The sequence below is a fragment of the Synchiropus splendidus genome, chromosome 3 (genome assembly GCF_027744825.2).
Source record: "Synchiropus splendidus isolate RoL2022-P1 chromosome 3, RoL_Sspl_1.0, whole genome shotgun sequence".
Classification (NCBI taxonomy): domain Eukaryota; kingdom Metazoa; phylum Chordata; class Actinopteri; order Syngnathiformes; family Callionymidae; genus Synchiropus; species Synchiropus splendidus.
In genome coordinates, this window is record NC_071336.1 from 8,374,041 (window position 1) to 8,397,723 (window position 23,683).

A 23,683-nucleotide genomic window follows, 5' to 3' on the forward strand; every position below is an offset into this window, starting at 1 on the left:
TTGTAAGTCAGCTCTGTCAAAAGCACAAAAACATGTTGATACTCTTTATTCTTTTCAGTCACAAATTCTTAAAACGTTTCACAAACGGTTACATTTTCAAAGGTCCGAGGTGTAAAACTACCCGCTGATGGCGAGTGCTCATACATTCAGATACAAAATCTTGGTCAGAAAATCTATACACGTCTAAGGCTGCTTCAAAGGATAAGTGTCATCATAATCATTCACCCACTGTTATTTACAACAAACATATGACGACAACTCATATCCGCTTCCCATAAATAACTTAACTATATTACAGAACAACTGTCTAATGTACACTGGCACTGTACAACAAGGCTGTCAAAACTTTTCTGTTTATTTGCCCATCTGGTATATCACATTGCTTATTTATCATCAGATTTTAGGTCCTTGATATCATAAGAGGTCCAGTTTAACATCACATTAATATCAAAAAGATGTTTCACTACGACATTCCATGAGCATTAGGAATAATTCTGATGTCACATCAATCTCTAAGACACCAAGGAAGATTCACTCACCATTTGTTTTGGAAATGCATAGTATAAATTAAGTGCTCTGAAATATCATCAAGTTTGATACTGCATCATATACAGGTACATGGACTCTGAAGGAAAATGTTGGCAGTGTTATTTAAACTTTTCAACAATGTTGACCTCACTCAGGTCCACATCATTAGTTATAGGTCAGTAATAGGTCCATTAACAAAGAAATTATTAAGGATCACTGAATACTTCTACGGCTGTGATAACAGTTGTGTATTACGCTCTGAAGTATAACTAAGCCTTTCTAGCATAAACCACATGTAAGGACTAACACGGGTCTGTCTTTGTGTAACTTGGATGCTAATGTGTCTGGCATGACATGGATGTGTACCACAGGCTCGGCCCACCAATTCCTACACAAGTTGACCAGATGATGCAACATTTGCAACATCTTCCCTGCCAAACTAAACTAATTTCACTATGTATTGTTTTTCATGAGGAGGTTTTTTTTTAAACACAAACGAGTGCAAAAATATATGTTCATGTGAATTTTGTGTTTATAAAGAGAAAAAAACATCTGGTAATGTGGGACAGGAGACAGGAAACTTGTTCAGACACAGAGCTATAGAAAGGCTGAACTGCTGGTGGTACAACAAACACAGGTCCAGATAAAGTAATACGAAAAGGCTTTGCTTGATGGTGATAATTAACGATGTAATTAATTGAAACATTATTGTGCGTCAGCTGTGTTAGTTAGTTGTCATTTTTGCACATTTTGAAATTGCCCACGAGGCCTCCAGTGGAGTTGCTGAGCCACACAAGGCTGATGAAGCTGCAGGTGAAAATGTTCAGTCAGTAGCTGCTTTCATGGCCGGTCAGAATGTAGACGTTGCTTAGTGCAGACGGGTCATCGGTGGGTGTGCTCTGCAGAATAATGTCCCTGAAGAAATCAGACGTACATGTAAGGAGCAGAAATGAATTTGTTGTCTCTTGTTGCAGAGCAACCTCCTCCACCTTAAACTTTGCATCCGGCCCAGTCACGCCTACCAGTCTTACAAGTCTGAAATATTGGATGACCAAATTGTGACGCAAATGCTCGAAAGGGGAAGAATTGTGCATTCACCCGTTGAGTAAGTGCAAGTAAAGATATGACCCTGTTCCAATTTAACAACTGATAGTTATCACCTTGTGATAGAAGGGGTCTCAGATCCTGAAGCGGCAACCCATTAATATACAAAGACCAAAAAGGGGATTGAAGATCAGAGGTTGTGAAAATGTTTTCTAACATGAGTGCACCCACATGGAGCAGTTGAAGTTGAAGTTGAATCTTTTTTATTCACATACCGGTTTGTTCCCAAAACTCGAAATGCTCGACTCTTATCTGTGATTTCCTGCGTCACCTGCAAACAAGCACCTTCCTGTAAACTCGATGACTGACAAGGTTTATTGTTTAAAAAAAGTATTTGATGAAACAAACTCACCTCATTGGAATGAAAGCTCTTCCCCTTCAGACCGTGTTTCCAGAACGCCAGCACACTGTCCTGCAAGCAAACTACAGAATAGTGTCACATGAGCTGTGACTGGACGCAAGAACATCTTCAAACGGAACTGTTTTCAGAGCCTGTCTTTACCCAGTGTCTCAATCGGGAAGTCAAACACCATTTCAGAGGTCAGCTCTTTGGACGGAATCCCCTGCAGGTTCACTATCTTGACAGTCTCTGACAGAAGCAGAAGAATAATTCAGTGGTTTGAATACTTATCACACTTGAGCTGGACTCACTTTCTAGTGCAATAAGAACGGAGTCTCTGTCCAGCTGGGTGACTTGGATGGCCTCCATGGAGCCATTTTCTGAAACCAAAAAGACATGAACAAGCATGTTGAGAATCTCAGAATAGCCAGTAGGGAAGAAATCAGTTTATATACTCTAGTGCAGCCACAGCCATATTCAACAACTGTGAGGCACTGCGTGTTCAAACTACCCATGTGCCAACTGCTGTACCTGGTTCTGAAATGGCGTTCCCATTCAGCTCGATGATGTCAAACGTCAGTTGTTGGCTGGTCTCGTCACAACAGTCTCTCACTCCGACACACAACTGGGGGAACTCATCCGTCACCAGAACAAACAGCTCAAAAATGGGCAGAGATTCCGGAAGCTTCAATGGTATGTGCTGCAGGAACAGGCGATGGTGGAATAACAACAGCATTAAAGTCACATTTTAGTGACATCCTGTCAAGCAGTCACAGTGGACCAACTTTCTGAAGTGCTAATATAATTTCCAGGGAACCATATGAGACTCATGCAGCTCTAAAATCCCCAGAACTCACCTTCAGATGCATGAACTTCTGTAGAGGCTCATACCATAAAAGCAGAACCAGGCCAGTTGGCACCGCCGCACACAAGAAGGTACTGTCGGTGTACGGGTTCCTGGCTGGGAGAGGGACAATCTTTTGTATGATGAGTAGATGCTTGAAAAGATCAGAGTCACTTGTACTCACCAACACTACATCTCCTGCAGCCTTTAGTGTCCGGAATCTTTACAGAGACAGCAAACTTCCTGTGGATGAGGGGTACATTTTAAACTGCTTTGAATCTAATAACCATCACGAGTCAAGATTATTGATGTTACATTTAAAACTGCAAGAAAGGTTCCATTTAATATGACAACAGACATTTAATGCTAGAACCTATTATTAATATATTAGAAAGTGATCAGAAAGTGATGCCATTAAAACACTTGAGGAATTGACATAGAGATACAACATTCCACGGAAACATTACTTTAAATACACGCAGCTAAAATATTGTAGGGAGGAATCAGAAAACTATCCTTTCTGAAAGAAATAGCAACAAGAACCATTTTGGTAATATCCATTCTTCATCAGAATCTAAATTAAATAATGGAATGGAATAAGGATTTACCTGAAGAAATATCAGTTAGAATTCAGAAACTTTCATGTAAAAGAGCTTAAAAATTCAGTCAGCTAACATCCTTTTACAATTTCCTCTACACAAGTGGTTGACGTGAGTGTACATAACACCAGAAATGACAAATAAAACCACAGTGTCCCGGAGCTATGTAGTAGATGTGGGAGCATTTTTTCATTGTGTATGGAAATGTCCAAAATAATAATAATAATAATAATAATGTATTTAGCGAGCAAAACATGTATTGCTCTGACAAGCAAGAGGGCTGTCTCAGCTGATTTCAACTGAGAGGATCATCCCACTTTGAAAGACAAAGAGAAATATTTAGGAAAAATATGGGACCTTTTCGTGGAGTAAAGAAACAACTTGTTGCATCGGATCGATTCAGATTATGGCATTAAATGGGTGTGTTAATTGTGGATGTGTTTCAAGAGTTAAAAAGTTCAATGACACATTTCTGAAACTATTACATGTCCTAACTCTGATAGTTATAATATCCCTTGATAGTCCATGCCGTCATCAGCACTTAGAGAAAAAGTACCTCGGCCATTTTAATTGTAATTGTATTGAATATGATTATTCGACTGATGTTATGGCTTCAATGTGACCTCAGAGGTAAGAACTAGTTTTTTTCCTCCATGTTTTTTCCTCAGGAAATGTTATGTACCTGGCACTGATGCGCTCAGTGATTCGACTGGTGCTGAGCGACAGGCTGCTGTGTTTCTTCTGCAGATGGCCCTTCTGCTCAAACAATGCCACCAGACTGTGCGAGTAGAGCTGAGATGATTTCCCTGCAGGCCAACACGCAGTCAGATCCAGTGTTCAGCAGCAGGAGAAGTTTCAGGAGACGTAGAAGACACGCTCACCTGACACGGACATCAGCACATTGTTCATAACGTAGAGCCACAAACATCGCTGAGGCAGCAGCTGCGGAGGGAAATAAAATGTAATCAGAACAGATCAGAAATTATTTTCCTTTCAACTAAAATTGAACTCACAAGCACATGCTTAATCATGCAGATGTTTTATCATTGAATGGCCAACAAACAGGTGAGGTTCAAAAAGACACAAGACAAATATATTTGTCATACATGTGTAACAGAGACTACCGACACAAACATTACAATTTTAACAATTTAGGTGTGTCTTTTTCTCTGTGTTGAATAACATGAGCGCAGGCCTGTTTCATACCTGTAAATGAAACAATTTAAAAACACTTCTAAAGTTAATATCAATTAGCAGACACCGCTAACAGATCTACAATTGTGTAAACGTCTACTTGTTAACTTCAGTTCTACTTTTCACACTCTCATCCCAGGTAGGCCGAAGCTCCTGGTTCAGAAACACATTCCATCGCAGGGTCTCAACCTTGACTTTGTTCGGCATAATAGCTTTTTTTACAGCCTTCTTGGTGAGCACTGTGCCAGTATGGCTGGGAAAATCTTAGGGATATGGCACCACCTACTGGGGAAATATTATATATAAAATTGCGATGTTTTAGAATCACTCCCAACAATAGCGTATATATTGACGCCTAAAATCGTGAATAAACATAAGAACGAATTGGTCGATATGAACTATATGCTTGAATTTCTGGAGCCCATCAAAAAGCCCCGATATTCTGCACCAAACACCTTGAACCTCTCATGGCTCTGGGCGGGTGGAGCACTTGGACTGAGAAAGGAAGGGGACGGGTTGGATCAAACCACTTTTGAGGCAAGGGGGAGAACGTGTTTTTAGTTAGTTGCTGTTTTTAATATATTACGTTTCAACACCGTCCTCTGCCTGGTTTTGACAGTCGCCTGAAAGCGCGCATCGAGGGGACTATAGAAAGAAAAACGCTCCTGAATTCCAGGCGGGCACTGACTCAACTTCGAGGCTCTTTTGCACCTCCCAAAACACACCAGAAACGCCATTGTTGTACAACATGGGGCTTTATCGAGATCGTCGTTTGCGCGTACTAAATAGCTCACGCAGTGCACGGTTTTGCACGTGGAGCTTAAACATGGGCTGTGAGTGATGACAGCACTTAATGGGTGAATTGAACCAGCCGCAGGGTGTTGGTGTCAGCTCTATTTAAATCAGATGTTGCGTGTTTCACGGTGGGCAGCATGGCGAACATGGAAGGACGCAAGCGGAAAATGAAATTCGACCCATTCGAATTAGAGGTGTTGATACATGAGGCAGGTAAACATCTAAATGAGATACAAAATAGACATATGACCATCGCCAAACGTAATGCTATATGGGAGGAAATCAGTGGCAAAGTAAATGCTGTGGGTAAAAAGATGCGTTCAGTAGATGAAGTTAAGAGACGGTACCAAGATTTTCGAAGAAGGACAAGAGAGAAAATGGCAGAAAGGAAGAAAACAACAGCAAATAAAACCTCTGAGAACAACACATCCTCTCCTAGTATCAAGGAGCAGGCACAGTTCACGTTGGAGAATGGCACAGGCTCTTCCAGCATCGAGGAGCCCACACAGTTCACCTTTGAGGATCAAGTTACAGGGATTACCGAGTATGACACTGTGTCCATAAAAGCAGAACAAGGTAAGAGTACAGATCTCTTTTTTGCATCGTCAATGTGTTGAAAAACTAACTATTGAATTGTATTTGGCCAGACGACCAGTCTTACACGGAGGAGCCCCCCGAGGATCCAGTCACCTCCGCAGAGCCTCAGAATGACCCCAAGGACATAGGTCAGGAGCTGCTGCGGGAGCAACAGAAGCAGTCTGCAGCCCTCCAGACTATTGCACGGGAGATGCGAGCAACGTCATCATTGGCACGGGCAGCCAGACGCGACACTCAGTCCATTGCTGCACACTGCCGACAGATGGTCAGCGCAGTGTCAGCCTTGACGATGGCCATCAATTCTATTTCAAAGGTTATCCAGGATGGAATGCAAGCAATGGCTGCCATAAACGCTGGCACTCCACCGGGTGGGCAAGGCCCACCTGCGTAAAAGAAATCAACCGGGACTACTTTTTTAAATTAATTTTTTGGAAGTGGAAAATAAATTCTTCGATGGTTACGTTTACGAGATATTTTTCCTTTGACGCACTTAACGTAAGAGAGCCTTGAATAAAAATGTATCATAGCTACACAAAACAAAGATATAACAGAAGAAATTCCTAATATTTGACTGAGGTCGGTGACCTCCTCTAAATGCGAGCTCCAGAATCTTTGTTGTGCAAGTGTGGGCCTCACCGTAAGCATGCAGTACAGCAGAGGTCAGGTACAATGCAAGTGTCAGGAGGAAAGGTCTGAGAGCCCAAACCACCTGAGAGAAAAGCTCCATATAATTCGTACTTTTAATAACTCATTGAAAATGAGTCAGTCATCTACAAAGTAAGATATCTGGCATTCAATAAATATGTTTGAAGTCTGTGCAGTGTCTGCTGGAGGTGTGGATCAATAACTCCTATGAGTTAGGGGTAAATGGTCTCATTCAAAGGGGTCCAGACTAGATGAAAACTAGTAAACCTAGGACCTTCAACAACACTTCACAAAGATCGGGCTTGAGTAATCCCTGGAGCGACTGCTGTCGTGCTCTGAAATTACCAGGATGCAAATGTAAAAAAAAATGTAAATGTTGAGCCATGTAGGCTCCAGATCCAGTTTCAGTTCCCGCAGTGGCTGTATTAAAGGATAGGTGCTATGTTTTAACTATTGCTTCCTCCTTCACCTCAATAGATGAAAAATACATCCTCACCAAATGAAATTGGGCAATTTATATCTACATTTAGCATTGTAGATAAATAGTGTGAAATGACATTTTGAAACTTAACTGTTCAAAAACTGTATGTTTGGCCAGATGTGCATCTCACTTTAGTCTTTGATGTGTCCATTGTGAAATGTTTCCACACTTCCAACATTTTGGGTCATGATCATCACGGAGCACCAGCAAACTAGTTGTTGTCGTCCTAAAATAAATAAATGTTATCCTAGCATACAGCGAAAGTACTAACTACTTTGGTCCTTTGAAACACACAAACCACAGTGTGCTGTATTGTTGTTTTAGTGCATACAACAAGTTCGCACAAACTTCACTACTTTAGTAAATCAGACCCTATGTGTGTCATAATAATCTAATAACAGAAACACAACTAGATGTTAGTACCTTCTCTAGTGTGTCTTCATGTAGTTCATTTAGATTGAGAGTGTAGATTCCCTCCTCCGCTCCAAGAATGAGGTATTGGTCTAAGAAGAAGAAATCACAGTGAAGCTCAGATCACAACATGATGACAAGTGCAGAAGCATTACCTCTTGTTTTGGGATATATCCAGGCGACAGCACAGTGGATCTGAAGAGGGCAACCATTGAAGACTTTGGAGAAGCAGGCCCCCATCTACGGAGAAGTCAACACCCTCTTACAGACTCAACAACAGTGGATCACTACTAACTACCAATAACCAGACCCCTCTGTAGCTCGTGTCCAAATAGAAAATCAAGATTAGATGTTCTTTTGATGGCCCACAGATGCGTGACATACACCGATGTCAACGTTTATTATTGTTGTTCATGACGGATTATGTCTGTGAGCAGGGTCCGGACAGTAACAATGAGTGGTGAGATTGTTGCACGTGCTGTTAGGTTGCACACTTACATGGACCTGGGGGGTTGGAGGAAGTCCATGACTGTCAGCTCTCTACAAACACCAGAGGTTACAAATGAGGTATCAGTGGATTATAAACCATGCTGGTAAAAGTCAAACTCTCTTGTTATTTCCTATTAGCACATCACACACGTAAAGCTTGACAGTTTGGACTCACAGATTCCTCTGGCTTTTTCCTGAGCGTGCTCCACTCAGGAGACAGAGACGTCCCCCTTTTTGAGGGAGAATCTGTCGTGACCTTCCTTCTGTCTTCTGTCACGACGCCTCCCACAAGGAGACATGGGTCACTGCAGCGCTGTCGGATATCCTGAGTGGCAGAGCAGCGGGCCAGGCCTACACACACCAGACAGAGACGTTGGTCCTTGCACACATGTGAGTCAAAGATTACGCCTATAATTCTGAGTGGAATCCCTCTTTGCTGTCTCTACATACTCCTCATGAAATGTGTTGTGATTTCACTAGATGCAGTTAAAGAGGCAATCATTTTCCATATATGTCGTCATTGAGTGGCTGTGAATAAATCTACACAAATGTGTCAACACGAAAATAATTCACAAGCATTAGACAGTCCACAAGGATTGACTGGTACCTGAGACGGGGGCAGACTCAGCGGTTGCAACTGCAGAATCCGGACCAAGCGTGCAGCTGGACCTCAGAGCCAGATTGCTCTCCTCTGGGTTTGCTGGTAAAGAACAGAAGGCTGGCAGGGAAGCTGTAGTCGGGCTGAACAAACCACTTCTCCTTCCACCCTGAGTGACATTACAGCGGGCTACATTTTAGCATGAACAATGCCAACAACATTAAAGTGAAGCCAAAAAGAACTAATGACACCACCAATTTAACTTTCTAATTTGTAACTGAGGCAGCTGTGAGGCAGAAGAACAATAATATGTGGGTTTAAATAACACATTTGTCTTCATGAGAAAACTATGACTGAGACTTAGTGGCTATAAAACACCAATAAGTCACCAGTGAGTTATATTCAACTTCCAGGCGAAATGTTTTATAGCAAGCACAGGCACCAACACACTATTGAGAACACACAAACCCAAAATTAAATCTGAGGGAACCTTTGCACTCATCTGTACACATTAACAACACCAACAAAAAACACACACACAATTAAATTACACTTGGCAGAAGCTTCTATCCACCAAACCTTCTAATGTTGCAGGATTATAAGGCCAAGGACCTCGTTGTTCACACAACACGTACACCCACAAGCAAGCACACATTTAATTTGGCCGACGCTTCTGTCCAAAGTAAATTCCAGCGAAGGAGGATTAGAAGGCTGTTGACCTTGCTGTCCACATCCACAGCACACACGCTAAATTGGCGCACGCGACGGTCACTGCATTTTTTCAAAAGTCCACTGGATGTCGCTGCACACCAACGTTTAGCACCTATATTCTGACTCAACTCCGTGTATATTTAATAGAGCAGTCTGAATATGAAGTTGAAGAAGTTACAGTAATTGGATTTTAATTCCAATATAAATATAATAATATAATTTACTGAAACATTATACTCACATCAGTAGATGGCGCTCTCTTCATAGTTAAGCTCCTGAAAAAAGCAGAAACATGATATTCAGGCTTCGACTCGGCATCAAAACCAGCAATGTCATCGGGAGGGAATTTGGACAACACAAGCGGATGCAAGAGCTTCAGTGGGCAGCAAACAAAACCACACCCAAAAAAGCAAACGTAAACAGCACATCAAGCTGAAACCAGCAGGTTTCTGATGAAGATGTTTGTCTCATGTGGGACTGGTGGACATGGCTGTTAGACAGGCTGGAGCTGGTGTCCTACCTCAGCTGCAGAGCTTGCTCCACACACTCCAGCAGGCTCCTGCAACAGGAAGACCTGCTGGTTATCTGACTAGGGCCTGAACATCAGCAGGGGGCTCTTCCAGAACAGGGAAGATGGCAGCTGGCTACACAGTTTGCAGTGCTTATCTTACAGTGTAGAAAGCCCAGCAGTACCAATCATTTATCACTATATATGCAAATGTGAGAAAGAAATTGGTTGAAGGTCCAAATTGAAGGTCCTAAGACAGAGAAAGCAAACTTACGGTGAGTCAGCTTCATCCCCAGAGAGACTCCAGTCATCGTCGTAAGAACCCTGCAGCGACAGAAATTAAAAGCATTTAGCACTCTAACCACAAGTTTGGTTAGCAAGTACACTGTAACAGTGCTCTGGTCAACACGTGCAAGTCATCACCGGCATATCATGTTTGTCTTTCGCCATTACAACTTATTTTTCAACCATCAGTTTGGCTTCAATGGGTCCAGTGACATTTATGAAACCTCTCATATTCACATGGACCTTTGAGCACATTTATGCAGCCTTTCATAAAGCACAGCACTTCACTCACACACACACAAAAACTGCCACACACAAACCTAAACTGAGTCACACACGTGTAACCACATTTGTAATATTCACATTTTATCTGCAATAGGTTCCTCTGGAATGCTCTTGAATGCACCCAGCTCACAGTGTATGCTCTGTAGTCAGAAGAGAGTCACTCTGTCTTGGAGCATTCAAGAAAACTGTCGGCAGGTGCAGTAAAAGATGTCCATAATACAGATCATGGTGGAGCAACATTTTCATAATGCTGCCACCATGACTGAGTTCACTGTACACATGAGGTCCTTTGGAGAGCAAAAGCCTCAGGGTCGTATTGTACATTCCACATCCTGTTTATTGAGGACTAACTTTTTAAACTTGCCTTTCCTCCTGATGCAGCAGTCAATAACCTGATAATGAGTATGTGTGATTGAAAGTGTAGCTCGTACTTGTAACAGAAACTGGAATTTGGCTATTGCTTAAGTTAATCATAGTGATTGTAGCTTTTTTTTCTTTGCTTTCAAGATTTCCACACTTTATTCAGGTGTGTGCTACGTTATAATACAATACCATGTATAAAGTACTGAAATGCCACCTTCATGTGTATCAAGAGCAGAATGTTTAACGGCATGTCAGCACAGGACTTTGCTACAATTTTGACAGTACTTGAATGTGTCATGACTCATCATCTTCTCTGATGTCATCTGTAGTGCATTAGTTCTCCATTGAAGCAGTAGTGAGCAGAGAAGTTGCAGCGTATAAATGAGAGAAAGCACGAAAACAACTTCTGGGCACCTTTTAGGCTCAAAACTTGATCTGCATTCCTCAGGACTGACAATATAAATAAAAGAAATTTTACCAGATCAGGGTACGGTTCTGTGACTTTCCTCAGGGGAGCCCCAAACTTAACCTGTCCGACTGCAGAGAAGAAGAAGAGGATCTTATTTTTTTACTGTTTCCACAATGTCCATTTTTAAATCTTGATTTTATTACTGATCTTGATTTATCACAAAACAATTCCGTTTAACTGAAGCATCATTGTATTTTATATAGCTTAAACACTAATTCACCATACTATATATTTTCATTTAAATACATCAATCAAAATACTACATATTTATTTACTACACATTTACAACGGCATAGCTGAGAACACTTTGAAAATCCAAAAGTAAATGTCAAAAATGTTTAACTGTAATAGTAATACTAAACCTGTCGAAAACTACGAGTGCAATCACAATGTCATTCATCTGCTACCATCCATCAACAAATCACCTGTGTGTTTCAACTTTTAACTAATAAAATGTAACAGATTCCAGCTTTCTGTCATTCAAAATAAGTGACCATTAGCGCGACAAATATGTTTGATTAGCATTCGCTGGGTCCACCATGAAGTGAACCTGACTGATAATGCACGGCCAAAGAAGAGCAAAACACTTTCTCGTTTTGCATGTTTATAAATAAACACTCTCCATGAATCATGCGGTGCTGGGACTGAAGCAGTCCTCAGTCACCCACAGAAGAACATAGAAGTTCCAGTGTGACACAAAACGATGGCATGTCATGGTGCCAATCTGTGACGCAGCCTCCGCCCCACATGTATGGAGTGGTCACAGCAGGAGGGACGCCACCAACCGACTGACTGAGAGCCTTTTGTCTCCGTTCATATTCTGGACGTTACAGCATTCTGGACTGGAGCGGACAATGAAGCCACTCTTCGAGAAGTCAGACTGACTTACATTAGATCTGCATGTACAGGCATCAGCAGATGAGCTCCACTTGCTGTTGAAGATCAAATCTAATTTCATTTCTATTTCCTATTGCTTCCATAGCATTATAATAGTTGTAACTTTTTTATGGATTTTCTGACTGAATCCAAATGGTCATATAGTCACAGAATAAAGATGACTGTGTTCCGAAACAAAATATGACATACATATCTCAATAGTAATTTGTTTTTTCTGGAATACCAAACTTACAGCATACAAACTTATTTTTCTCTATAAATTACACTTTCTTTGGTTACTGTAATGTAATGCAAGTGTAATGCCAACCTGTCGACAGCGTCCTGCATCCTCCATCATTGAGCTTCTTTGAGCTAATTTTATGAGCCTATGAACAGTCTATGTCACACAGCCAATGTTAAATGAACAGCTCATTGACACTATTATTTCGTGTATACTGGAGGTGAATTTGTTATGTAAAAATGGGCGTTTGCTCACATTGTTCCTCTGACACAGTTCTCTCCACTGGCAGGTGTTTCCCTGCCGACTGAATCTTGTCTGGAGCCACTTCCTCAATCTGTCAACAAATGACTTTTGTAACACACCAGTGAAAATATTGCAGTCACTGGTACCAGTCTGTCTGACCTCCAGTTCGTTGTCATCCATGTTGTGTGAGTGGTTGGTGTGGAGCTCTGGATTGTTGGCCATGTCCAGCAGCTCGATGATCAGGTTACGGGTCAGCAGCTGGGTCACAAAGGGATGCTGCAGGAGGGCAGTAGATGAGACGAGAGTGGAAAATACAAATTTAAAAATCGACATAAAATTTAGCCATATGTTGTTATGCATATCTTATTTATTGGGAGAAGAAACAACAAAGTAACCAAAGGTTAGCAACACACAAAGGACTAAAACAAACACATAAAAAGCAATACACACATGCACACACGAAACTGACTGTAAGCACACAAGCAGTCATAGAAATAAACAAAACTGACTGACAATAGCACACGACACAAAAAAATGACCCAACAGAGAATTCAAGCTCACACAGTTACACGCAACTACTGATCCGAAAAACAGGGAAGGGGTAGAAACTATAAGAACCGTTCTTCACACTCTTCCTTTTAAAGCTGTATATTACGTAAAAAGAAACATGGACCTTATGCAATGTAACAATTAAGAAGCCAAGTGATATAACAGTTACACAAATATCATGCAACTTGATGAATTACTGAATTGGAGATTTAAATAAACATTCATTCATTATGATAAAACATATTACAAATGATGGTAATATCCAAATTAGGCATTTTTCATCCGTCATTTATTTTTCATGATTTTGTTGACATTTTTTGAGCACCTGGTAATTGGAGAAAACGCACCTTTTCTCTGACTAATACACACAACATATGAATTAGAATCTAGCTAAATGTACCAGCGAGCTTGTAACCTTTTCAACATTTAACAGTATTGATGAGATGCTATCACAATAACCTCAAGTACTGAGTAAGTTCACCTGCAGCAGAGTCTCAGCTGACGGTCTTTTTCTTGGGTTTTTAATGAGTGCCATCTTAACAAAGCTGTGAAAACCAGAAGACCTGTGACATGGACAAAGCCGAGAGTGATGAGGAAGAGACAAGAGTGAGATTCAACCTTAGTCTTCAGCAAAAACCTAAAATTCAAACTTACCACTTTAATTTATCTTTTAATTTGGGAGGTTGGAAGTTGCTCTTGGACATCAACATCAGTGCGCTGAAACATGAATTAGTTGCTGTGATGAAAAGGCTTGCACTAATCTCCGTTCTTTGCCATGATATATGTCCAATTGTGAGAGGCTCTGTTCCTTAAAATTTCAGACAATCTCAAATATCATCATGAAAAACATATATTTTCTGTGGTTCAAAATACAAATGATATTTTATATGACTTTATGAGAAAAACTAGAACCAACATTCTAAACTAACTATGGACATTTTGCACAGCTGATATGTTTTGCTGTTTTTATTCTGTATGACAGTCTGCTGCTGAATATGGAAACAAGCAACATGTTCACAGACAAATGGTACATGAACTGAGGAAATATCAGTGAGCATCTAGCGACATTATTTAAGTTGTGTTGCAGCCAACCTGTGTTTCAGACTTACGACATCGGGTGGAGGTCAAACATCGGCGGCTGCAGCTCAGCTAGCTCAATGGCGGTGATGCCGATGGCCCAGATGTCACACAGGTGGTTGTAGCCACCTTTTTTCTCCACAGCTGCCACTTCAGGAGCCATCCTGGGTGAACCACAGAGGAGGAGGGCGGCAGGTCAGCTCCTACATGGACACTGCTTCACAGAGCCAGAAATGGATCTCACCAGTACGGTGTTCCGATGAACGACTTGCGTTTGGCGACAGAAGCGCTGATCTCAGCTGCGACGCCAAAATCAGCTGCACACACATGGGGGGGTCCCAAGGTCATTAAATTGTACAAAATTAATTTCAGATTTCAGAGTAAGCCTCGCGGGTGCAGCAAGAATGAGGTTTGATTGCTGTCACCAATACTGACCCAGTTTCACATCTCCTCGGTCCGTCAGAAGGATGTTGGCTCCCTGCAGACAGAACACACACACAGACGCACACATCACCATCTCCGTGTTCCAAGTAAACCTGAGCCGAGAGATCCACTTTACCTTTATGTCTCGGTGCATTTTGCCTGTTTCATGTAGATGATACAGACCCTGTAATCACAGAGGATTGGACAAAAAAGAGTGAAAAGCTGGCATCAATCAGTTTTTTTAACACAAGCAGAATTTTACCAAGTTTATGTACAAATGTACAGTATATTAAAGGTTGTGTGCTCATAAAAATATTAAAGCTCAACAATAAACGCAATCTTAAAGGCAAGATTATTATTAGTAGTATTGATATTGAATAATAATAATATTAACATATTTAAAAAATGAGGAAAAAACAACAGGGCTTTTCTGTTTGTATATGAAATGAAAGAAAATGAATTAACACACTTCTTATCTATTTTTGTAGTCAATTAGAGTCAGCACAGACGATTTGCAAACACTCGCTGTCATCCCTCCAAACAGTCCCGGAGTTATATTGACCTTCACAGCATGTACTTAGAGGTCAAGTTAAACACTATTTAGCTCTTTTGGAGCAGCAAAAACACATGAGTCACCCTGATGGTGGCGCCTGAGACTCCACACCAACATCTGGATAGGCAGTGCCGGCTGGAGGAGAGCTCTTACCTGCAGAGTTTCTCTGCACACATATGCGATCTGTTTCTCTTTTAATGGCCCCGTCACTGTAGAGAAGATGAACAGATCATTTACAAAAGAGACAGCAGCAGCAGATAGATGGCTAAATTTAGAACTCCCTGTCCCACAGATGAGATATATTTAAAAAAAAAGATTCTTCCTCAATTCAGGACTTTGAGTTCTGTACGCATATTACAGTGGTTATCTAAATTATTTTGTGCATATAAACTGAAGAAGAACAGATCATTCAGTGAATGCAGTGTTTCTTTACCGTGATACATGTCTTGCAGCGACCCTCCACCGCAGTACTCCATGCAGATCCACAGCTTTCTGCTCCTATTGGGAAAGGTTTCCGCTTTATTTTTTCACTTTATAGTAATACATCATGTTGCTTATTTCACACAGTGCTCATAGGTCAATTAAAATGTTATCTTAAGTTATTTTTATTATAATTCCAAAACTACAAATATTGGACAAATAATAAAGAAAAGAAAAAATAATATTTACTGAAAAATAAATGGGCAACACCAAAAACAATGTTTCACTATATTTCACTAAAGTTGTACACACATTTATGTGGATGATAGTATTTATTACCAACTTATTTTGTAATTATTATTAAGCAAATGGGCAACATCATTCTTTGACAGATAGTGACAGACAGTGTCATCAGTGCATTGTGGAGTCGGTGAAGGACATCGATGGAGGAGCTGATTCTGAGTTGCTTGGCATGGATTGTGGCGAACAGCAGCCCCTGTGTTATAAATCAAATGTCATGAAGCCTGGCCAGCTCACAAATATATATTGAAATTTAAACTGTTAAAAATATAGATTTTATAGTGCGGCAGTATGTGTGCTGGGTATGTTGCTGCCACGTTTCAGTTTCCCGTGGGTTTTATTTTGTTTGTTTGTTTCCTGTTTGCTTCTGCCACTTCCTCTTCCCTATAATGGCACCCAGCTGGAACCACTCCTGCAAGTAGCAGCCAGTTCCAACATTGCAGCGCCTGATGGTACTTGCACATTTGTTGGTATGTTACTTTATTCTGTGTTCGCTAGTTGTTCTCCAGTTGAACTGTTGTTTAGCTTGCGCGTGTTTTCCAAACCACATTTTCCAGCCATATTCTACCACTACGTGCTTTCTTTGTTTATCACTCGTGAGTGTTTTCCGTGCTAACATTTTGAGTTTATTCTAGTTCTTTCCAAGACTTTTGCTTATGTAGGAAAAAACTGTCATGATTGAGCAATCGCGTGTCGCAACAAATGAGTTCAGCATCATAACATATGTATTTTAAAGCAAAATAAATTGATGTGTTTATGTGTCTGAGTCGACCTGTTGGCCCTGGGCCAAATAGCAGCATCCACCATCTTTGCTTTTTAAGATAACATTAATGTTGTTGTTGCTTTACATCTGCAACCAAGATTGTTTTACTTAACCCCCTAAAAATGGATTTACACATTTGAACCTTAATTTAAAGGCCTTTTTTAGAGTTTAAAAATAATATTGTTTTGATTTTATCCCAAAAGAAATGTCATTTGAATTTTCTTCCCAGTCAGCATACAATTTCTATAATTATTATGGGTGTGCCAAAAATCTATTCAGACAAGAATCGCGATTCTCAATTAAAATGTCCTAAATTGACTTTTAGAAAATGAAAAAAAAAACATCTTTAACTTTTATTTTCTTTTATTTTGATACTTAAGCAGTGTTATCTTTGTTTATTAATGACGAAAAAAATCAACAATAAATCTGTTAGTACATATGCTACTCATTCTAATTTGTCACAATAGGGGTGTAGCTGTGAGTAACGCCTTCTTGTGAGGACATTTGGCTTTGTTTGGGCCGTTTGGCCAGTCCTAACAAAATTAAGCCTGAATTTGAGGGTCATTAGAATTGTGTGTAAGTTTGGTTCAGAGTTCTGGTTAAGGTCAGCCATTTGTTTTGGATGGTTAGGTTTAGGGTGAGAGGCTGGGGAAAGCATTATGGCAATGAGAAACCTCATAACGTCCTAACAAGGGTGGAAATACAAACCCTGAGTGCGTGTGTTTATGGCCGCAGTCATTTTGTATTTTCTTTATTTGTAATTATTAACAAAACAAAAAAATAGACTCAGGCATGAATATCAAAGTGAATGACTCCATCAACGATAGTTTCGTCTTTATCTCCATCGGCTGACATAATCCCAAAACAGGATGATAATGCGGACAACATAATCCCTCTATAACTCTGATGCCCACTAATGCTGCTTTATCCTCTCACTGGGGCTGAATATATTCGAGAGAGTAAGCTAAAAAAGAACTCTCTCCATGGACTTACTTTTTCTTTACCCTCCCCAAAAAAATCAGTATGCTTTGACAAAAATGAATCACATTAAAATGTGACTTAGCCATTGCACATATCCTTTCATTTGAATGCTTTATCAGCAAAGACATAAGCGAGTTGTGGCTTCCCTTTCCTGGTCGACGCTCTAATATTATCGTGTGTATTTCAGTTTCTTCTTGTTTCCTTTCGGGAATTTCCTTCCTTTGTGTGGTGCTGCTGTTAACCTGCTCAAATTAGATCCAGTGCTGGTGAAATTAGTCTTTTCAGCTCTTTAAAAGGTTCCAGTGTTTTTCCTATTGTGATCCTTCCTTTTGTAACTTTATGAATCTTCCTATTTCTAACCTCAAATGTTATAATCAGAGATTACCTAAAGAATCCCAAATAGGCTCATATAGTCCACACCTGCAGCCAGTTGCTGCCAATCCACAGTCCAAGACAGTTTGTCGCCAAACGGGAACAGAAACATGCAATACAATATACATACAATCATTGTTCACACGCCAAAATGGTGGGAAAAGTACAAAAAATCTTGCACAAAAAAATGGAAATGGACCTCATGTCTATATTGCTGTCACCAAACAAGTGCCGAAGTGTAGAAGTAGCACCAAAATCACCAAATAATCAAGATCATAAATGTTATTTTATCTTTGGGCACTCATTCAAGAATTGAAAGTCATAGCAGTTCAGAAGGAATGAAGCTAACCTTGTAACAGAGGTGGTGACCACAAAATACCAGCACTAAAAACACATGTGAAATGATAATAAAATACCACCAAAATAACACCATAGCAGACCCGACAGTACCCAGTCTACATTAACAACTACCATAAACCTCTCATTCACTGACTTTGCATAATTTACATGGACTAGTTATCCATGTAAATATACTGAAGGAGACTATTAGAACTATTTGACTGAAGACTGTCAAAACATCAAAGGGAGATTTTGACTGCTGTCCTCAGGACTATTACTAGGTTCGCTTGAGTTTGGGTATTCTTCAAACATGCGAGGAATGTCCAGTAGAGAGACTGAAACTACCTGTGATAGCTGCCAAAGTAGGCCACGATGTTTTTGTGTTTGCACTCCTTCATCATGGTAATCTCCTGTTGGATGGACGTGATGTCATCGCCTGAGTAGACAGATGGTTTTGAGTAAGTCCAGTTTACCCAGCAACAGCATTGTAAACAGAATTTTCACATGCTGACATTCTGTCATCCAATCACAACTGATATACAGGGGTTGTACAAAATAATGGGAACACCTTAAAGCTTTTACTTTAAGGTGTTCCCATTATTTTGTCCAACCCCTGTATGAAAATGAATGGCTGATGTTTAAAGTTAGGTAACTAAAACCTTTAGTGGAATTTAGGTTGACGCATCCAAATTTTGTGCATTTGTAAAGAAACCCAGTGCAGTGTATTGTGTTCGGTTCACAGAACATTAAACATACCAGGGTCCAGTTTGACAATCTTGATCGCGGCCAGTTCAGAGGTCCTAATGTTCCGAGCCTGAAAAGACAAGCAAATATGTAAAGGGATAAATTGTTACTTTTAAATTGCTCACTTATGTGAAAGTCTTAAATGTGGATATTTTTGCTCGCATCATTACACTTCGTTCAAGTTTTAGGAAGCATTTAAATTGCTCTTTAACTGTGAGTCATGGCAACTTCAGGTGTGAATTTGACAGTAACGTTTACAGCTGCCATCAAACTGCAAAACTGGAAATAAACAGCCCATTCAAAGCATAGGTTTTTATGAATCATCTTAAATCCATGTCAACTGTGATGGACAGATTTCACAGAGGATGACAGAGGATCCTACTAAATTGAAGCAGTTTGACTTTTTGACTATTCAAGTTAACTCTAGTTGCAATAGACACACAAAGCATGGAGACTTTAGAGAATGTACATTAAATTTAAAATTACAATTCCCATAATGCACTGCAACAGGCAAAGTTCTCACATAGAGAAAGCCAAAAGTTTAATTGAAATTTGTAATTGCGTCTTAATATTGTCAGTTCCTGTAGAAAAATCCTCTTCATTTGATGAAAAGGATTGACTCTGAAAGAAAGTATGAGAAAATGCCAAATCAAGTCAAAACCAAGTGTCTCACTTCAAAAATGGACGCATGAGCTGCGTTCTAAGGAGGTGTGTTTCAGTGGTGAATAAACTTCAAACTTCCCCCTTTCTTCCTGGCAAACATCCGTCATCCCATACACTGACGTGTGTTTCGCTCGCTTGATCCACAACAGCCGACGATGACATAAACAAGAGCCTCAACACAACCTGAAGCTCAGCTGCGCGCTACTTCCTGTTTTCTTTCCTGTTCTACCACAGAATTTCCTGCTACTAGTGATAGTGTTGTCTCCAAGGTATTTTCTCTTTTCAAAATGGCCAAAAATAACAGTCTGTCGTGGTTATGTACATCATAGGTGTGAATGCAATCGGAAGTCCACTGGACTCAAAGCAAACTTGGATCTAGACAGTTAAGAACAAGACAGACTTGACGGACCATCTTGTCGTGAATCCAACGTGCGTCGAACTGACGTGTGTTGGTCACTTCCATTCATTTCTCTTCTGACATATTTGATGTGTTCTTCGTTAAAATTTCATAAGCAGACATTGTTTATGTTCCTGCCTGCAATTCAATATGTGATGAGAAATTTGTGCTCCTGTCAAAGAAGTGAAGTGTGAGCGCACGGTGATGAGGGAGGGGATGAAGGAAGGTTAATAGGAATAGCCTCAGCACTGCTGAACAATACTTAGCATGTACCAATCTGATCTGACTCCATTCCTCGGTTAGAAAAAGCAGTCCAACACCATGCTTTTATTTTTAGAGGAAACAAGAATGGAGGCAAAATCAATTTGCTATACATTGTGAGTGAAATTGAAGACGGTGCCCCAGGCTCTACACTTGTGTAAGTGAGCTACTATCTACGCTATTTTTAATTATTTCTGCATTGCACTGTAGCATGTGTGATGATTCGGCATGTCAATTCATTCAACACAAGTGGGGCTCTACTGATATAACAAGAGCACTTGAGCTCCAACAGAGTGAATAACTGTGCAAAACGAGGTCTAACAGAAGCTCATACAACACTCAACAGGTCAGACATGTTCTGAGAGGAACACAAATCCTCTACACGAAAATGCAGTAGAATAGGCTGGCTCAGGTAAGTAGAGAACAGGAAGTAAAAAGGAAAAAATACAAAATGCCGGCTGAGCTGTTTTGATCATGCATGTCACCCATTCAGACAGGCCAGTAGGCTCCGACTGGCAGAGTGGACGATGCGTACTTTGAAAATGGCTCTTTTACTGGGTGCAACAACATAAGAGGCAGAAGGTATTTTTGTATTCTTTGCTTCAAGTCACAATGTGAAGCCTGCCAGCACATGTTCCTGTTTTCTTTTTTGCACAACCACTCATTTATAGTTCTCAATGATACATCACTATGGGCACGTCCCGAATTCATGTTCATATAAAGGGGAATAAGATGAATTATGAGACACAAGCAAAAGCAAACCCAATTGTGATGAACAACCAAGTGCTCTGGCGGATCTCCAAGTTTCATAGAGAAGTAATTCAGGGGCCAAATACTGCATCACTTAAATTGAACATGGATATGACTGCCAGAGACAGACAGAGGATCTCTCTCACCCTTTTAACTCCTGAATCATCCTCAACACAAGCACTCTGAGACCACATATTCCAAAAAATACACCCAAGCCAATTCAAGAAAGTGGAATCCATTTGATTACGACCTGTTACAGTAAATGCAACATTATTTAGTCTGTCACTGGAAGACCCCAGTTGATGTGGTGGTGCGTGAGTTAAGACTGTTTAATGTGGAGCATGAAGGTAACAAAGAATTATTATTATTCCCACATAAAGTGAGACATTGTGTGAGCACGCTGACACGCTGATGTTGGAGGAGAGAATCAGCCCTGGTTGGAAGAACAATTCTCCCCCACTGAGCAGCAGATGTGATGTCAGTTTCTTGGACCTTCTTGGAAAGCCACGCTAGTGGGATCACTTTACCCATAATCAATATGTCTTAAATCTGATCAGTTTCCAACAAAGGTCAGTGAAAAATCAGGTCAGATTAGTAATAAAGAGTCCAATCAGTGCCTACACAGTCACATGCTGTGACACCATGAACCCCTCTAACAGGGGAGGTGAGTGGGGAATATGAGCTTTTGTCCATCAATTGAGAGGCAGAAATAGCACAAATAATTCATAACATGTCTAAGTGAGTGTCTGTCTGCAGTGACACCAACGGCTCACAGAGGTCCCTATGACTAGAGCAAAGTATTTGCAACTTCAGATGTATGTATCAGGAGAGCTGCTGCATGACTGAGAGAGCACTTGTGGAAATGTCATCTGCAGAAGACAAAAAAACACATCACTACTCCTCAGAGAAATGCTGCTGAACTGGTACTCAGACACAACAAGCACTTGCACATCAAGTGTCTCCTCTGCAGTAAAAACCAGACAATACACATTCTTGTGAGTGCAGGATACAGAATTCAGCAAGAGGGGCATTAGCGGGGGAACACAGGATGTTTGCACCCAAACATGAGTGCAAATCTTAAAACAGGACGCTACATCAAATAACAACCAAGAATTTAACACCAATTAATATTTTTAAATTATTTAAAATGAGTACATAAAATCATTTAAAAGTGTCATTTATACCCTGTGCTTTAAACATCACATAAAAGATTGAATCAAGAAATTGGAAGGTTTTGGGATCAGCTTAATTTTAAATATGTCTATATCAGACTCCCATCATTTTTGCTCGATACACAAAAAAATAAATATCATCAACTCAACTCAATGGCACAGAAAGCCTAATTTGAAGGACGACGCATCTTCTTCCATAATAGAAAGAGTACAGTTTGACTGTATTTTAAAAGATATACTGTGTGCATGAGTACAAGACTCCTGAGCTTCATCACAGTTCAACAAGTTATATGTAGTCAGAGAGAAAATAAGTTCGGTATTAGTAAAGACACAACAGGAGACGAGATTTGTGACAGAAATACTTCTGTTCTGAAGTAGAAGGTCATCATTGCCAGTGAATAAGACAATTCTTTAGGATGCTCCTTGGAACTTTTCATCAGAAGGAACCTATGGCAATATTCATCTTTTGTACTTGGCGTTCAAATGTTCGTTTTTAACAGTCTCACCTGGACTGGGTGGCGTTTCTCACGCGCGATGACAGGAAGTGAGAAAATCTTTGTTCATGTACCTGTCAGTGTTGGAGTGCCTGTGCGGGTGTATGCAGTATAAATGTGCGAGACAAGGTGACATACCTTGAAGACATCACCGTAGGTACCGCATCCAATCCTGTGGATCAACTCGTAGTCGTCCAAAGGGTCCAGGAAGGACACTCCGATCCGCTCCATGGTGCTGGGGCTGCCGGGGCAGCTGCGCGACACGGCGGGCTTTTCTCACCTCAGCATGTCTCCTGTTGTTGGTGAGAGGTCGAGACAGGAGCAGCTGAATTCTTAGAAGAAACAATTTCTGCTTAACGAATTGCTGGTGAATCCGCGCAGCCTCCCGCACTCATCCACCTCCCTCCTCTATCTTTCACACACTAAGCACTACTGCTGTTCAGCAGCTGGCGGAGCACGCATGCGCACACTCTGCTTTCTGCCCGGGGTTGACAAATCGAGCCCCAAACTTCAGTAACTCTTCTAATTGTTTGGTTGTTATCGCGTTAGAAACTCAAGATTTCTCTCACTGTTCAAAATGTGTATTTCGGGAAATAACAGAAAGAGCTAAGCATAGTGTTCATGTATTATATAATATATAATTGAATTGATCTGATACTAACCACGGTTGATTTACATACATCGACAGTCAACCGCCGCTTAGTCCTGTTCAGGGTTGCGGGGAGTGCTGGAGCCTCTCCAAGCAAAACAAGAACCTACTGTTTAGTCAGAGTAATGTTGATGCTTGTATGAATTTGTAAAGCCACAGCCGTTGGTTTT

General features: G+C 40.6%; 2 protein-coding genes across 5 annotated transcripts; one reads left to right on the forward strand and one right to left on the reverse strand.

Moving 5' to 3' along the window:
- Positions 1–6: 6 nt before the first annotated feature.
- Positions 7–23,277, reverse strand: map4k2 (mitogen-activated protein kinase kinase kinase kinase 2). Of its 4 annotated transcripts, none has more exons than XM_053860474.1 (32): positions 23,003–23,277; positions 19,140–19,197; positions 18,729–18,819; positions 15,642–15,706; positions 15,362–15,417; positions 14,792–14,839; positions 14,668–14,710; positions 14,477–14,549; positions 14,265–14,396; positions 13,810–13,872; positions 13,637–13,718; positions 12,766–12,882; positions 12,619–12,697; positions 11,256–11,314; positions 10,119–10,168; positions 9,857–9,895; positions 9,578–9,611; positions 8,635–8,794; positions 8,203–8,378; positions 8,037–8,078; positions 7,694–7,778; positions 7,551–7,630; positions 4,297–4,357; positions 4,098–4,221; positions 3,001–3,059; positions 2,830–2,933; positions 2,504–2,672; positions 2,284–2,352; positions 2,135–2,221; positions 1,985–2,055; positions 1,848–1,903; positions 7–1,443 (listed from the first exon to the last, which is right to left on the reverse strand). In XM_053860474.1, exons 1-32 carry the CDS (start codon positions 23,093–23,095, stop codon positions 1,356–1,358), a joined length of 2,613 nt encoding a protein of 870 aa, XP_053716449.1. In that variant the 5' UTR covers positions 23,096–23,277; the 3' UTR covers positions 7–1,355. The 4 variants fall into 4 exon arrangements, 3 of the variants coding, with proteins under 3 accessions (XP_053716449.1, XP_053716450.1, XP_053716451.1); XR_008414203.1 differs by having other exon boundaries at positions 1,352–1,443; positions 1,985–2,044; XM_053860475.1 differs by lacking the exon at positions 9,857–9,895.
- On the forward strand, positions 5,157–7,046 carry LOC128756185 (myb-related transcription factor, partner of profilin-like). Its single transcript, XM_053860496.1, has 2 exons — positions 5,157–5,980; positions 6,052–7,046. Exons 1-2 carry the CDS (start codon positions 5,542–5,544, stop codon positions 6,390–6,392), a joined length of 780 nt encoding a protein of 259 aa, XP_053716471.1. The 5' UTR covers positions 5,157–5,541; the 3' UTR covers positions 6,393–7,046.
- Positions 23,278–23,683: the final 406 nt, after the last annotated feature.

What these genes read in the sequence shown, in the direction of transcription:
- map4k2 (XM_053860474.1), bottom strand. Translation starts at nt 23,095, where the DNA reads ATGGAGCGGATCGGAGTGTCCTTCCTGGACCCTTTGGACGACTACGAG. An exon ending in CTCCAACCCCCCAGGTCCAT is followed by an intron (nt 7,779 to 8,036) that starts GTAAGTGTGCAA and finishes ACTTCTCCGTAG; the next exon opens with ATGGGGGCCTGCTTCTCCAA. An exon ending in ATGAAGACACACTAGAGAAG is followed by an intron (nt 4,358 to 7,550) that starts GTACTAACATCT and finishes TTCCCTCCGCAG; the next exon opens with CTGCTGCCTCAGCGATGTTT.
- LOC128756185 (XM_053860496.1), top strand. Translation starts at nt 5,542, where the DNA reads ATGGCGAACATGGAAGGACGCAAGCGGAAAATGAAATTCGACCCATTC. An exon ending in GTCCATAAAAGCAGAACAAG is followed by an intron (nt 5,981 to 6,051) that starts GTAAGAGTACAG and finishes GTATTTGGCCAG; the next exon opens with ACGACCAGTCTTACACGGAG.